The 15,421-nt window shown below is 49.8% G+C and overlaps 1 protein-coding gene across 1 annotated transcript in view; it reads left to right on the top strand.

Annotated features, from left to right (window-relative positions):
• GOLGB1 (golgin B1) overlaps nt 1-15,421 on the top strand; it is a 55,985-nt gene that overhangs the window by 29,074 nt on the left and 11,490 nt on the right. The window contains exons 19-23 of the mRNA XM_081956760.1: nt 4,107-4,190; nt 5,289-5,362; nt 8,020-8,149; nt 8,323-8,433; nt 10,003-10,057. Of these exons, the coding sequence (XP_081812886.1) occupies nt 4,107-4,190; nt 5,289-5,362; nt 8,020-8,149; nt 8,323-8,433; nt 10,003-10,057 (454 nt within the window). The remainder of the gene's footprint in view (nt 1-4,106; nt 4,191-5,288; nt 5,363-8,019; nt 8,150-8,322; nt 8,434-10,002; nt 10,058-15,421) is intronic.

Here is a 15,421-nt window from a genome sequence, read left to right as displayed (position 1 = left end):
CCCCCATGTGCTGGCTGGGCACAAATGACTTTCCTCCCCTCCCCCACAGGCCATTGGTTGTCTTCTGCTCTGATGGGCCCAGGAAGAAGAAGAAGAAAAAGACGAAGACGAAGACAAAGCTTCCCTATTTGGTGAACTTCAGGCAGGAACTGGGCTTTGCAAGTGAAACCAGGGGGGTGGGGGTGGGGGAAGAGAGGAAGCCGCACAGAGACGCTCCCAGAAGTGGAACGGAGGCTCCGGGCAAGGTAGGGAGGCTTGAATGCGCAGCGCATGGGGGCTGCTGGGCGCTTATGGGTGAGCGGAGCAGCTCTGGGTGGGGATGGAAAGTCAACCTTGCTTGCTCCAAAACTCCCGGTGGTCCTTTCCCACCTCTGGAGCTGGTGGGATCCGGGGAGGGTTCGAGAGGGTGGAGCAATTGGAGCCCTCTTGAGCAGTGGGAAGAGGCAGCCACGGGGGAGCAGATTTGCAAGAGTCGGAAGGGGCCTTGGAGGTCATCTAGTCCTGCCCAAGCAGGAGACCCAACACCTTTTCTGACAGATGTCAATCCAGTCTCTTGAAAGCTTCCAGGGACGAAGCTCCTGGAACTTCTGAAGGCAACTTCTGTTGCATGGGTTGATTGAGCGCAGGGGGCTAAAGGGACTGAAAGGACCCCCTCCCTTGGCTCTTGGGCTTTTGATCTCCAGAGGCTCTGAGCTTCCTCCCTCCCTTCCACCCTCCCTTCCTTCCTTCCTTCTTCCCTCCCTCTTTCTTTTTCTTTCCTAACTCTCTCTTTCCTTCCTTCCTTCTTCCTTTTTTCCTTCCTTCTTTAGTGTCCCTCTGTCTCTCTCTCTCTCTTTCTTCTCTCTCTTCCCCCAGTGGTGGAAAGCCATGCTGGGCCAAAATGTCCCTGCAAAGATGGAGACCCAACCGCTGCATTGCTGCCCCCTCGTACCCACCGATGGCCTTCTGGGCTTCCACAGGGCAGCACCTGGAGCCAGGTGGAAGGGATAAAAAAAGGACCCCTTTGAGATGGGGAGGCCAGCTGAGGTACCCAGAAAAGGGACCACCGCAAGGGCTGAGGGGGGGCAGGGAGGGTCGTCTGGCGGAAGTCGGGCCTCCGATGTTTTTCACCAGCGTTTCCTGGCTGCACTTTTTGCAAACTTTCAAATTCTTCAAAAGTTGCAGGAAGCTTCTTGCAGAGCTTTGAGACTGGTGGGGAGTTTATTTTATTCGTTTGTTTATTTATTTGTATCCCACTTTTTCAATTATGTTTACAAACCACATAAGGAACAGCAAACACGCCGTCCTCTTCCTATTCCCCCCCCCAAAAAACAACAATCCTGTGAAGTGGACCAGGCTGAGAGAGAGAGAGAGAGACTGGCCCCCGGTCACCCAGTCAGCTTTCATGGCTAATGCGGGACTTGAACTCCCTGCTCTCCCACTTTCTAGCCTTGTGTCTGGGTTGCTCGAAGCCCCAGGCGCTCTGATTATGGTTCCTGAGATCAACCTTGTATCCCTTGATTCTTTTCGACCAAAATCTGGGTGGGTGGGCTTAAGTAGAATCCAGCGTGACGTTGCTTGAAAATTATGGTATAAAGACCATGTGTGAAGGCATCTTGTTGGTGTCTGCAGTGGTGCTGTTGGTGTAGAGGTGAGGGCCAAGTAGACGTCTGGATGTGTTCAGAATACAGAAGGACAGAGTTGGAAGGGACCCCCGAGGTCTTCTAGTCCAACCCCTTGCTCAAGCAGGAGACCCTACACCATTCTGGACAAATGGCTGCCCAGTCTCTTCTTGAAAACCTCCAGTAATGGAGAAGGGAGGGAGGGAGGGAGGGAGGAAAGATAACAGCATAACAGAATAATGAAGTTAAGGGACCTTGGAGGTCTTCTAGTCCAGCCCCCTGCTCAAGCAGGAGACCTTGTACCATTTCAGACAAGTAGCTGTCCAGTCTCCTCTTTAAAATCCTCCAGGGATGGACACCCACAACTTCTGGTGGCAAGTTGTTCCACAGGTTAATTGTTCCCACTGTTAGGAAGTTTCTCCTTAATTCTAGGTTGCTCAAGGTCTCATTCCTGGGTTTTGCACCCAGTTGGTTTTCTTTTGGCGCGAAAAAGCCCCCCTCCCCAACCTGTCCTTGGAGAGGAGGGGCTTTGCACACCGGCTTCCACTTCTTGTGGCCCCGAGTGACCACAGAAAAAGCTGAATTGGCGCATGAACTCACAGAGATCTCAGCCGAAGAGCTGCATGTGCCGCGCAAGGCTTGCCACGGAACGATCGTTTCCGCTTGACTCGCATCCGGCTGACTGCAGGATGCTGAGCTGCGTTTCCATCTCCCACCTGCACCACCATTGCAGAGCGTGCAACCGTTTAAGGAAGGGGTCCAAGCCCCAAAGGGAGCAGCATATTGCGAGGGACCCACAGCCCAGGAAGGAGAAAAGGTGCGTTGTCAAAGGACGTTTCAGAATTTGTTTTCTCTCTCTCCGGTTTAAAGGAGGAGAGAGACTCGTTTTATTTATTTATTGTTAAAAAACGATATGAAGCCTTTATGTAGCCCCCCATCTTCTCGCTGGTCCTGGGAAGCTCCCCATCAAAAGTTAAAACAATTTATAAAACCATGTTAAAACTATAAAACTAAACCCATGAAATGCCAAATGGTTCCAATGCGCTGCTTTAGCAGAGTAAGGAAGATACTCAGAGAGGATTCACACCCTGGTCATTGTGTCTCTTTGCACTTCGACCATCAGGCAGAAGACATCAAAGCACAGCCAGCCGGACAAAGAGGTTGAAAGATAGTTTCTATCCTTGGGCTGTGAGGCTTTTAAGTACAACCACAATCACTCCATGCACACGCTAGGTTTTTTTCCTTTTCCTTTCTTTTTCGTTTCTGTTATAATTTTGCGCCAGTGAGGTTAAAACCAATTTCGTTCTATTTAAGTACAATGACAATAAAGACGATACTTATATACTTATCTCACCTTTTCTCAGCGCATGGGGGAAAGCCCCATGGAAGGCAAGGAGGGAGGGGGCCTGCTGGATTTTAGGGGGTGGTCTATGGGGGAGGGGCTGCCCCTGAAAAAGCTCCTATCGGGCGTGGCACAGTGATTCAGTGTTTAAGATGCTGGCTTCGCAGGTGGAAAGCTGGCAGCCCAGGTTCGAGAACAGAGCTCCGCATGACGGGGCGAGTTCTCGTGCTCACCTCAGCTCTTGCCAACCTGGCAGTTTGAAAATGCAAGTAGATAAACAGGTACTGCCACAAAGAAGAGGGAGTCAAACTATTCCAAGGCACCTGAGGGCAGAACAAGAAGCAATGGGTGGAAACTAATCCAGGAGACAAGCAACTTAGAACTGAGGAGAAATTTCCTGACAGTGAGAACAATTAATCAGTGGAACAGCTTGCCTCCAGAAGTTGTGAATGCCCCAACACTGGAAGTCTTTAAGAAGATGTTGGATAGCTATTTGTCTGAAATGGTACAGGGTTTCCTGCCTAGGCAGGGGGTTGGACTAGAAGACCTCCAAGGTCCCTTCCAACTCTGCTCTTATATTGTAAATTGTTGTCCATCTGTTCTTTAAGAAGTGGCACAATGGAAAACATTGGTGGTGCAGAAAAAGGGCAAGATGGCTTCCCTCAACAGGCAGGGGGTTGGACTAGAAGACCTTCAAGGTCCCTTCCAACTCTGTCATTCTATTCTATTCTAAACAGGACAGGAGAGACTCCAGTCTGGCTATGGCTCTGCCACCTTTATTTATTTGTTTATTTGATTGATTGATTGATGGGCCACCCATCTCCTTTAGTGCAGGGATAATGCAGTACAGCAAGGGTACAAGTAGTCCTCATGTTGTGACCATCCTGAAACCTTTGTCAATGGCAAAGTGGGTGACCACACGACCGTGCCCCATTGTACAATCTCTCCCCCCCGCTTTTTGGATGGCAGTCCTTAAAGCGAACATTGCGGTCGTTAAGCGAATCCACTGTTTGCTGTGAGGCATTTTTGTTTTTGGCCAGGCGCTGGGAATAAACGCCCGTTTCTGGCAAACCCGCTGCTAAAGCCTCCTTTTCACAGAAGGAAGCTGCAAATGGTCACCAATGCCGGCCAATGTGGTTACTTGACCCTCTCTCTCCTGCCAGATGTGGAAAGCCGTGGTGGGCCACAACGTGTCTGCAAAGGTGGAGACCCAGGGAGATGATTGGGACACCGACCCGGATTTTGTGGTAAGTCCTCTTTGCTGGTGGAGCTTCAGGCACTCCGGAGACCCATGGGGCTCTGCCTGGCGCCCACAGGGACGGGCACAGCTGCATCCGAGGGCCCAGGAAGGCTGGCCTCGCAAGGCTGCGGTTCAGAGGCGGGTCCTACTGGTTCGCCTGAGTAGGTAGTTAGTCGGCCGGACACGGGCCTGAGCGGGTTCTATGCTCGGGACCTCCATCTTGATTTTCTGTTCTGCACGTGCGCAGAAGAAACTTCATTGGAAAAATGGAATTTGTTTAGTGACCATTTGGGACTAAATAAAGTGACTTGTGTCCATTTTCACACTTATGACCGTTGCAGCCTCCCTGTGGTCACATGATCAAAATTCAGACGCTTGGCAACTGGCATGTACTTATGACGGTTGCAGTGTCCACGGGTTATGTGATCCCCTTTTACGACCTTCTGACAAGGAAAGTCAACGGGGAAGTTAACAACTTAACAACCGGGTTCCTAACTTAACAACTGCAGTGATTTACTTAACAACTGTGGCAACTGACTCACATTTACGACGGTTTCCACGCCCCAGGGTCTTGTGATCGCCTCTTGCGGCCTTCTGACGAGCAAAGTCAGTGGGGAAGCCAGATTCACCTAACGTCCATGTTCCCAAGTTAACAAGGGCAGTGATTCACTTAACAACCAGGAGAAGAAAGGTCATAAGCTGGGGCAAAATTCACTGAACAGCTGTCTCACTTAGCAACGGGCTCAACTGTGGTCGTACGTCAGGGACTACCTGTAGCACTTTTATATAGCCACCGATCTCACATATGTGACTCCGGTGTGCCATAAAATCCAAACTTTAGAAATCATACCGTAACAATGAACAATATAAATTAAAAAGACGAGGCGAGAAGCTCTTGCTGTTATGTACAACTGCAGCCGTCTTAGCATTTCTTCCGTTCCGGGGGATCCCTGAGGCTGCAGGCATAGTTTCAAAGGACGTCCGGAAGGCTGGTGGAGACGGAGGCAACCTGATCGTGGGGAGATGCTGTTCCACAGATGGGCACTGGGAGACCCTCCCCTGAGTCCCACCAGGTATAAGAGGCCTTATCTCCTCTCGTTGACAGAATGACATTTCGGAGAAGGAGCAGCGATGGGGGGCTAAGACCATTGAAGGCTCTGGCCGTGCAGAACACATCAAGTGAGTAGCGTCTTCCTCCCGCCTTCCCTTTCATCTGGACCTCAACCCTCTGCTTCAGCTGGTTCGCACCTATTTGGGAGAACTGGTTGTTAACTCTCTAAGCAGTTCGGGTTCTCCTTTTGTTTTTTCCCACTTCACAGGGCTAATCCTGCAAGGAAGGAAACCTTCTGGTGTTGTTTCTAGCCTAACCTTTATAGCCCTGTTTACAGAAACTGCCTCTCCGGTTAAACCTGATTACATTGTAACAGCGAAGGCGAAGCGCCCATCAACCTGAGTGATGTTGAGTTGGCCACACCCACACAGTCACATGACCACCGAGCCCCACCTACCCAGCTGGTCATTAAGGCAGAGAACCGGTTGTTAAATTATTTGAATCCCACCACTCCTGGTGACCCTCCCCCAAAACCCTTGGTCCCAGTCCTCGAGGTATGACCGTAATGGAGCCCAACGTCACATTGAAAAGAGGGCCTTAGTGCCTCACATATGTTGGAAGAAGGGCGGGCGGTTGGACTGAGGTTCTAGTTGGACTTCTTCTCTTGAGGGTTACCATAGCAGTGTCGGCTTCTCGCAGGAAAAGGAAATGGTGTCCTCACCCAGATGTTGGCCAAGACTTTTGGAGGCCCACTACAGAGAAAGACAGAACTACTAGTAGGAGTTTGGGCTGAGGAGACTAAGAGAAGTGTTTCTCAATCTTGATAGCTTGAAGATGGGTGGACTTCAGTCCCCAGAATTCCCCAGCCAGCTGAGGAATTCTGGGAGTTAAAGTCCACCCATCTTCAAACTACAAAAATTGAGAAACACTAAGAGGACTAGCGACTTTGTTGACTTTGAGCAATGGAGGTCATGTCAACAAATGGAAAGTGTTATTTTGGGGCATAGTTCCCCACTCCAGTCTCTGAATTTGAGGCCCAGAAACCATTAGAAGGAGAAAGAAGAACTTCAGAAGTGCTCGTTCTCCAACCTGCTCCACACATTTGAAGACTCACAGCTCAGAACCTTGCACAAGACTTTATCCTGCCCTGTCCTGTCCAGTCATTGGATGACAACACCCATCTTCCTCAAACAGCATGGGATTTGCAATCCAACCCAGAAGGCACTGATGGGTTTCCTCCTGAGAGACCAGGCTCTGCTCCAACTTGACCATCAGGTTCTTCAGCGTGAATGGAATCCCGTGACCCACAATTTATGTCGCTTCCTTGTTCTGCCCTGCAAAGACGGAGGAAGTGATGCCCTTCCTTTTTTTCAGACAACTTTTGTGCCTCTGGTTTAGGTATTCATTTGGAGAAAGGCAGAAGTGCTGCTTTTCTTCATCTTGGTCGAGGGTCCTTGCATTTGGCGACCGATTCTCTTCTTTCAATTCCTCCGACTTATTTTATTTACTTATTGATTGAATTTATGCATCGCCCATCTCACTATCAAGAGGAGATTGCAGGGAGCGTAAGGCCACGTAAAAATGACAATATAAAACATTGTTAAATGTTAAATATTAAAATTAATCAAAGTTAGCTAAGATGCGAACCAGTGGGTTTCTTGGTGGTTGTTTTTTTTTGCGGCTGTTTCATGACTCAGATTAAGTCACACTGTCAGTGTGAGTGGCAAAGCTCACACTCCTTCGCACTGATGATGTTCCCTAGTTGGGTCATGAAATGTCTGCAAGAAAACAACCAAGCTCAAAGAGCATCAAAACCCCCACAATCCTTCTCCTCAGCTCCTTCTCATCCATTCCATAAACCCGCCTTGGACTGATGATGTCACCTACCGTATTTTTTGGAGTATAAGCCGCACCTTTTTCTCCCCTAAAAGAGGGTGAAAATTTGGGTGCGTCTTGTACATTGAATGTACCCCACCCACCCGCCGTCCCCCACCCTTTGGCCTCTGCCTCCCAGCAATTTACCTCCTTGCAGCAAATAGGGAAAATGGGGCTTGTAGAGGCTGCAACAGGCTATAGCAATCCCTGCAGCCTGAAACTGCTGATGTTCGGGAGGACGCTTAAACTGAAAGTGAAACTTGCTGTTTCCTCCACGTGGCAAATTGCTGGGAGGCAGAAGCAGATTTTTTTTCCTTGTGCTAATCAGGCTGTTGGCTGTTTGCTGCAAGGAGGTAAGTCAATAACTATAAACGCCTATAGAATGTTCAAATTATTAGACTTATTTTTTAAAGACTGCTTTATTATCCAGACAGCTTAACAAAATGAAGAAGCTTTTTAAAATTAATGCTTGATCTGAAGAGGCCCACTGCTATTGTATCAATAACTATACTTCCAGAAAGCCACATCAATTTTAACAGCATCTGTACAAGTATAGTCTGAAATGTAACACCACAAACGGTGTACATCGTCTGTACTGTTTGCTGTTGCAAGGAGGCAAATTGCTGGGAGGCAGAGGCAGATTTTTCTCCCCTTCTTTTCCTCCCCAAAAGCTAGGTTTGTCTTATATATCGGAGCGTCTTATACTCCGAAAAATATGGTAGTTGCATCACGAACCATCTATGAGCACCAAGGATTCCACAGATCTCCTCCTCCTCCTCCTCCTCCTCCTCCTCCTCCTCCTCCTCCTCCTCCTCCTCCTCCTCCTCCTCCTCCTCCTCCTCCTCCTCCTCCTCCTCCTCCTCCTCCTCCTCCTCCTCTCCAAATCCTGCTATTTGATGTCTCCTTTCAGCATCCACCAGCTCAGAAGCAAGGTATCTGAGGAACATGAAGTTCTCAAGAAGAAGGAGCTGGAGACAGCACCCAAAGCTTCCTATGGCTACGGGGGCAAGTTTGGAACTGAGAAAGACCGCATGGACAAGGTACCAACTTGATGTGGGGCTCTGTTCTCCCCCCCCTTCTTTTTTGAAGTTCTCAGCTGATCTCCACTTGGTCTTTCGCACAGCTGCTCTTCTGCAGCCTGACCTCCTGCTGGAGAACTTGTCCAAATAGCAAGCGTGCCAGGAGGTAACCCTGGTTTTTCTTGGTTCTCCAGAGTGCCCTGGGCCATGAGTATGTTGCCGAGGTCGGCATGCACTCTTCCCAGACGGACGCAGCCAAGGGCTTCGGTGGAAAATACGGCGTTCAGAAGGACCGAGCAGATAAGGTTGGAGTTGTCTGATTACCGGTCTGCCTATTATTTTGGTTAGAATGCTTATTGTAGCATAGTCCCTTTTGGGAGAGGGGGCGGTCTAGAAGTGCAAATAAATAAATAAATAAATAAATAAATAAATAATAAAAGGGAAGCAAGGAGTTTGGATGGTTTAACTTCTTCCAATGCATTTGACTCACGTGGACTTTTGCAGTCAACGTTCTTTGGTGTCACAAAGGGGGCTTTCCTTCACGAATGAAGACGAAGAGATGTGTCCCAGGATAAGGTTGGAGGATCTAATCTGGGTCAGTCACTGGGAGCAGAGGCTTCGTCTTCTGAGATTTAAGACTTGTGCTGGGGCTTTCGCTGGATGTTAGGGGTCAGCCTTTTACTGTAATCCAGGCGAGAAGCACCAACCATGGATTCTAACACTATTGTAAACTTAGAGTAACAGAATATTGCAAGTCTTAAAGTACTGTGCATCTTTCCCCCTCTCCTTTATGGTTGAAGATACTAGGGAGGGTCTCTTCCACTCCTTCTGTGGGCTCAGCTTCCTCCTCCTCCTCCTCCCCCTCCCTGCAAACCCCACTCCGTTCTAGCACTGATGATATTGTGCCTGGTTGGGTCATGAAACGTTTGGAAGAAAACCACAAAGCTCAGAGAACACCAAGGACCCCACAGCCATTGTCCTCCTCCTCCTCCTCCTCCTCCTCCTCCTCCTCCTCCTCCTCCTCCCTGCAAGCTCCCCTCCCTTGTAAGCATTGGGTCCAGTGGTGGGTTGCCAATTTTTTTACTACCAGTTTGGTCATGGTTCACCTGCTCCGGGCCAAACTAGGAGCAACCTACCTCTGGTTGGGTCATGAAATGTCTGCAAGAAAACAACCAGGCTTAGAAAGCACCAAGGCCCCCTCATTCTTCTTCTTCTTCTTCTTCTTCTTCTTCTTCTTCTTCTTCTTCTTCTTCTTCTTCTTCTTCTTCTTCTTCTTCTTCTTCTTCTTCTTCTTCTTCTTCCTCCTCCTCCTCCTCCTCCTCCTCCTCCTTCTTTTTCCTCCTCCTCCTCCTCCTCCTCCTCCTCCTCCTCCTCCTCCTCCTCCTCCTCCTCCTCCTCCTCCTCCTCCTTCTTTTTCCTCCTCCTCCTTTTTCCTCCTCCTCCTCCTCCTCCTCCTCCTCCTCCTCCTCCTCCTCCCTTCCTTCCCCTCCCCCTCCTCCTCCTGACATTTGGTGACTCCCAACAGCTCAAATAATTGAATGTAACTTTATTTCTTTTCCAGCCCCCTTCCTGCCCTCCCTCCCTCCCTCCCCATTTTCTTTTCTTCCCACTCAACATTATTTATTTATTAAATCAAATTTATATCCTGCCCAGCTCACTAAGCAACTTCTGGCTGATTTGCATTTTTAAACAACAATAACAATGACATTAAGGGTGGGCAATATTGCTTGTTTCATTATTTTGAGCCATCAAGTTATTGTCAATTCCAAGTGACCAATACAATTGGCTATACTTTCTCTGAGGGGTGTGTGTGTGTGTGTGTGTGTGTGTGTGTGTGTGTCTGGATAATGTCTCTCACTTTCCCTTCCCCACAGTCTGCGCTTGGGTTTGACTACAAGGGAGAGGTAGAAATACACACCTCCCAAAAAGGTAAGCTTTAAGACCACCCATCCCCAGGTCTCTGGGCAATCTGCCTTCTCCAGTTCCCACAGCCCTTCCCCATTAAGAGGAGCCCAAGGATGCCAGTTCACTTTCACTGAGGCACCCATCTCTTCCCAGGGGTGATTCACCCCAGATCCCTATTCTGGTGCTCAGCCTGCTGGGACCCTGAGAATGAAATGAGTGGGTTTGGAAGGCCAACTTTTCAGGCCACCTCAAAGGTGCTCTTTCAAAAGGCAACTGGACTTCCTTGTTTCTCCTTGAAGAGGTGTCACTTCTCGTCTGTTAGATATTAACATATATCGGGGAAAGTCTTCCCTCTGGTCCGCTCCTACCGCGGGAAACAGGTATCCCTCTGATTGGTCGAGGGGCGTACCCAATCCCTATAAAAGGGGAACCCTCCGACTACCGAACAAGCTGGATCACTACTATCACTAATAAAGAGCTATTAAGTCACTTCGTGTCCGCAGTCTGTCTCTCGTTACCCAGATCTAACATTGGCGACGAAGGTGGGATTGAGAGACAGATAGGACGAAGAACGCTACTCCAGAATCTCCGGATTTGATCCAGCCCAGGAATTCGGCAGCAATTCCGACAGCCATCTCAGATCACCGCAGCGCGGCAAATTCAAACTGAGAAGATGGCGATGCATGCTCCCCCCGCTCCTTTCGACCCAGAAAACGACGAATGGGAAGCTTTCATGATTCGTTTCGAGTGTTTCCTCGAAGCAAACGAATACACGGGGATCACCGATGCGAGGAAGAAAAACATCTTCCTCGGCTACTGCGGAAAGGAAGTCTTCAATACGGCCAGAGACCTCACTGCGCCTACTCCAATACAGGCAGTATCGTGGACGACGTTGCAACAAACTCTGCAAACTCATTACGCGCCAAAACCTTCCCGCCATGTCTGCCGCAAGGAATTCAACATGAGGACTCAGAAGGCGGGAGAATCAATCAATCAATATGTTGCAGCCCTACGAAAAGCAGCAGCTCACTGCGAATACAGAGATTTGGAAGAGCACATCTTAGAGCGGCTCATCTGTGGGGTAAGAGACATTTCGTTGCAAAAGAAGATGTTGGCAAACCCGAATTTAACCCTACAGGCAGCGTTAAACGAAGCAAGAGCGTCAGAATCAGCGGAGAAATCAGCGGTGACCATACAACGAGCGGCCAGCGCATACCAGCCAGCACCGAGACAAACCAGAGTTCACTATGAGGACACAAGCCCCGACTACGAGAATCCCGAGTTCGAGGACAGTCACCTAATGCAGAGCAGTCACTTGAGGCCTGGGGGGAGACCCGGATCCCGTTTGCCGCCCTGCGCAAGCTGCGGAGGGAATCACCCCAGGTCTACTTGCAGGTTCAGGAACGTTGTTTGTTCGCACTGCAACAAACTTGGGCACATCGCACGAGTGTGCCGGAGCGGAGTCCCTGCCTCACGGCAGCCACCCATGTACCGCCAACAGAAGCCCAACCCAGGGGCTTGGCGAAACCAAAAAGGGCGCCCAGAGAGAAATCCACAAGTGTTTACCCAGAGAGAAAATTTCCAAAGAGCTGAACGAGCGTATTCCCAGAGAGATTACTCACAAGAAAGTGAGCGAGCGTATCCCCAGAGAGAATACACACAAAGAGCTGAAAGAGCGTTCTATCAAGACGCTCAACGAGAGTATTTTCAGGATGTTGACGGTGAGATAGAGTTGACCCAGAGAGAGGAGTTGCGAACGTATCTCACCACAATACATCAGGTCCGCCCTAAGCGGCCAAAAAGGCTGAGAGTCACAGTCCTCTTGGAGGGCTCACCCTGCGAGCTAGAAGTTGACACAGGATCAACCCTGACGATCATTTCATGGGCATCCATGAAGCAGGCTATCCCTAGCCTCAGAAAGAGCCAACTACACGCCCCAGACGTCCTGCTACGAGACTACCAGGGGAACCAAGTCCCCATCGTGGGCCAAGGCACATTCCACATCCGTTTCAAGGACATCGAAGCCCAGCTGCCCGTGACCATCGCCAGCGCGCCATTGCAGAACCTTCTGGGGCTTGATTGGTTTGAAGCCCTGGGGTTAGAAGTCACCGGGATCAACGCCGTAAGAAACAGCAGCGCTGAACAGATTTTTAAGGAATTCGAGGACGTGTTCAGCCCCGGTCTTGGTAAGTATGTGGGTAAACCAATATCATTCAATTTAGACCCCAAAGTGGCGCCAATCCGACTTAAACCAAGACGAGTGCCTTTTGCACTCCGCCCTAAAATAGACAAAGAGATAGATAAGTTAGTGGAGCAAGGAATCCTTGAGCCGGTAGATCACGCGCGCTGGGAAACGCCCATCGTGACCCCAGTCAAGCCAGACGGATCAGTCCGCATCTGCGCGGACTATAAGTGTACAATTAATGTCGCGCTATAACAGAGCGCATATCCTGTGCCAGTAGTACAGCACTTATTGCACTCGTTGGGACCAGGAAAGGTATTTGCAAAGTTAGACATGGCACAAGCTTACCAGCAACTGCCAGTTGATAGCGCCACAGCGGAGGCCCAAACTATAGTGACGCATAGAGGAGCATTCAAATGCAACCGGCTACAATTTGGCATAAGCATTGCCCCAGGACTGTTCCAGAGCGTCATGGAACGACTGTTGCAAGGGATACCGGGAGTCGTCCCCTATTTTGACGACATCTTGGTGTCAGCTGCAAACGAGGAGCAATTAAACAAAAGAGTCAGATCTGTTTTGGCCAGAATCAGAGAAAAGGGTCTCCGCCTTAAAAAAGAAAAATGCCAAATTAACGTGCCTAGCGTAGAATTCCTGGGTTATAGAATCGATGGTCAGGGAATACACCCCACTTCAAAGAAAATTAAGGCGATCCAGGACGCCCCCACACCACGAAATCAGACCGAGTTGCAGGCCTTCCTCGGATTACTTAACTTCTACAGCGTTTTTCTGAGGCAGAAAGCGACCGTTGCTGAGCCATTACACCGTCTACTCCAGAGGAACGCACCATGGAAATGGGGACGATCAGAAGCTGCAGCTTTCGCCGGGGTAAAGCGCCTGCTCACCACTGACTCACTGCTTGTTCAATACAGCCAGACCCTACCGCTGGTATTGACCTGCGACGCATCACCTTTCGGAGTTGGAGCAGTCCTCAGCCACAGGATGCCCGACGGAAAAGAAGCACCCATCGCGTTCTACTCCAGGACTCTTTCATCGGCCGAAAGGAATTACAGCCAAATGGACAGGGAAGCGCTGGCTGCCGTCGCAGGAGTAAAGCGTTTCCACGAATACCTCTATGGACGTGATTTTGAACTGATCACAGATCACAAACCGCTGTTGGGACTTTTGGCGGGAAACCGCCCCACTCCGGTCTCCCTTTCTCCTCGCATGACCAGGTGGACTGTTTTCCTGGCTGCGTATTCATACAAATTGATACATCGACCGGGCTCCACTCTTGGACACGCAGACGCACTCAGCCGTTGCCCATTACCTGACATTCTGCCAGACCCCACTCCAGAAGTACCGGTATTGCTCATTGACTGTTTGGATTCAGGACCGGTTTCTTCCTACGATGTTGCAAGATTCTCCTCTAAAGACAATTTAATAAAGCAAGTTCAAACTTGGGTTTGGAGGGGGTGGCCAAAGGGAAATGTGGGCCCGGAATTCAAAATGTTTTGGTCAAAACGGGACGAGCTCTCAGTATTACAAGGATGTTTGTTGTGGGGGGATCGAGTTGTTATTCCGTATGCTTTACGTAAAAATGTACTAGATGCTTTACATATGGGTCATCCGGGGATTGTTAGAATGAAGGCGTTAGCAAGAAGTTACGTATGGTGGACAAACATGGACAAAGAAATAGAGGAGTGGGTGGCCACTTGTGACCCATGCCAGGAATCGAGACCAGCACCCCCGGAAGCGCCCGCCACAGAATGGGAGAAACCCAAAGCACCCTGGTCGCGAATACACATCGACTTCGCAGGGCCATTCCAAGGTCAGACTTTCTTTATAGTGGTAGATGCATACTCAAAATGGCTAGATGTAGTCCTAATGACTTCAACCACGGCAGAGGCAGTCGTAAAGGTTCTACGGCGACTCTTCGCCACCCATGGCCTGCCAGATCTCATCGTATCCGATAACGGGCCCCAATTCACGGCCATGCACTTTGAAACATTTTTAGCAGGGTTGGGAATCCGGCATGCCCTCATCGCGCCATTCCATCCAGCATCAAACGGACAGGCGGAGAGAATGGTGCGATTCGCAAAAGAGGCCCTCGCCAGGATGGGTCCAGGTGATTGGCAAACACGCATTGACCATTACCTCCTCATTCAACACATTACCCCGAGCGCATCGACGGGTAGGAGCCCCGCTGAACTACTCATGGGTCGTCGACTACGGTCTCACCTAGACCGGCTCCACCCGAATTACTCTGCCACGGCTCCCCCAGACTCTACAAGTAAGATCCGATCTTTCAGGGTAGGGGATTCAGTATACGCTCACAACTACACGGGGGGAACATTGTGGATGCCGGCAAAGGTCATTGGCATCACGGGTCCACGATCGTATTTGCTAGAGCTAGAAGATGGGCGGAATTGGAAAAGGCACATCGATCAACTACGGGGTCGCATAGCACACTCCAACCTTCGAAATGAAGACGAAAGTTTCCTGTCTACGGAAAGTCAGCCACAAGAAAACCCCATCATAGGAAACAACGACGCCGGCGAGCCAAGCGTAGAACAAGACTACACGCACGTAGCAGAGCAACCCCCAGACAACGCAGCCGAACAAACTCCGGAACGCCCGAGCAACGAAGGCACAAGACCTCCAGAACGGGAAATAGAAAAAGCACCCGATCCTGCAACTACTTCGAACCAACCCACAACCAGTCCTGCAACCACTTCAAGCCAACCCGAACTACGACGTTCCTCCCGAGCAAGACAAACACCCACCTACTTAAAGGATTATGTTACCTACCGCAACGTCCCATCTAGGAGGGGAGGGATGTTAGATATTAACATATATCGGGGAAAGTCTTCCCTCTGGTCCGCTCCTACCGCGGGAAACAGGTATCCCTCTGATTGGTCGAGGGGCGTACCCAATCCCTATAAAAGGGGAACCCTCCGACTACCGAACAAGCTGGATCACTACTATCACTAATAAAGAGCTATTAAGTCACTTCGTGTCCGCAGTCTGTCTCTCGTTACCCAGATCTAACATCGTCCAAGAAGCTTCATCCATTCTGACTGAATGGTAGGGAATGGAAAGATTTATGCTCTTTGCAGTCATCTGGTCATTAGTATTCTCTCTGAGAATACTCCTTCCATTCCTCCCCCCCCCCCCATTTCAATCAGAACTGAAGAAGCTTCTTGGAT

The sequence above is a fragment of the Natrix helvetica genome (genome assembly GCF_964273705.1).
Source record: "Natrix helvetica genome assembly, chromosome: 6".
Classification (NCBI taxonomy): Eukaryota; Metazoa; Chordata; class Lepidosauria; order Squamata; family Natricidae; genus Natrix; species Natrix helvetica.
The sequence above is the reverse complement of the archived record's forward strand: the minus strand, read 5'-3'. Positions and strand labels throughout refer to the sequence as shown.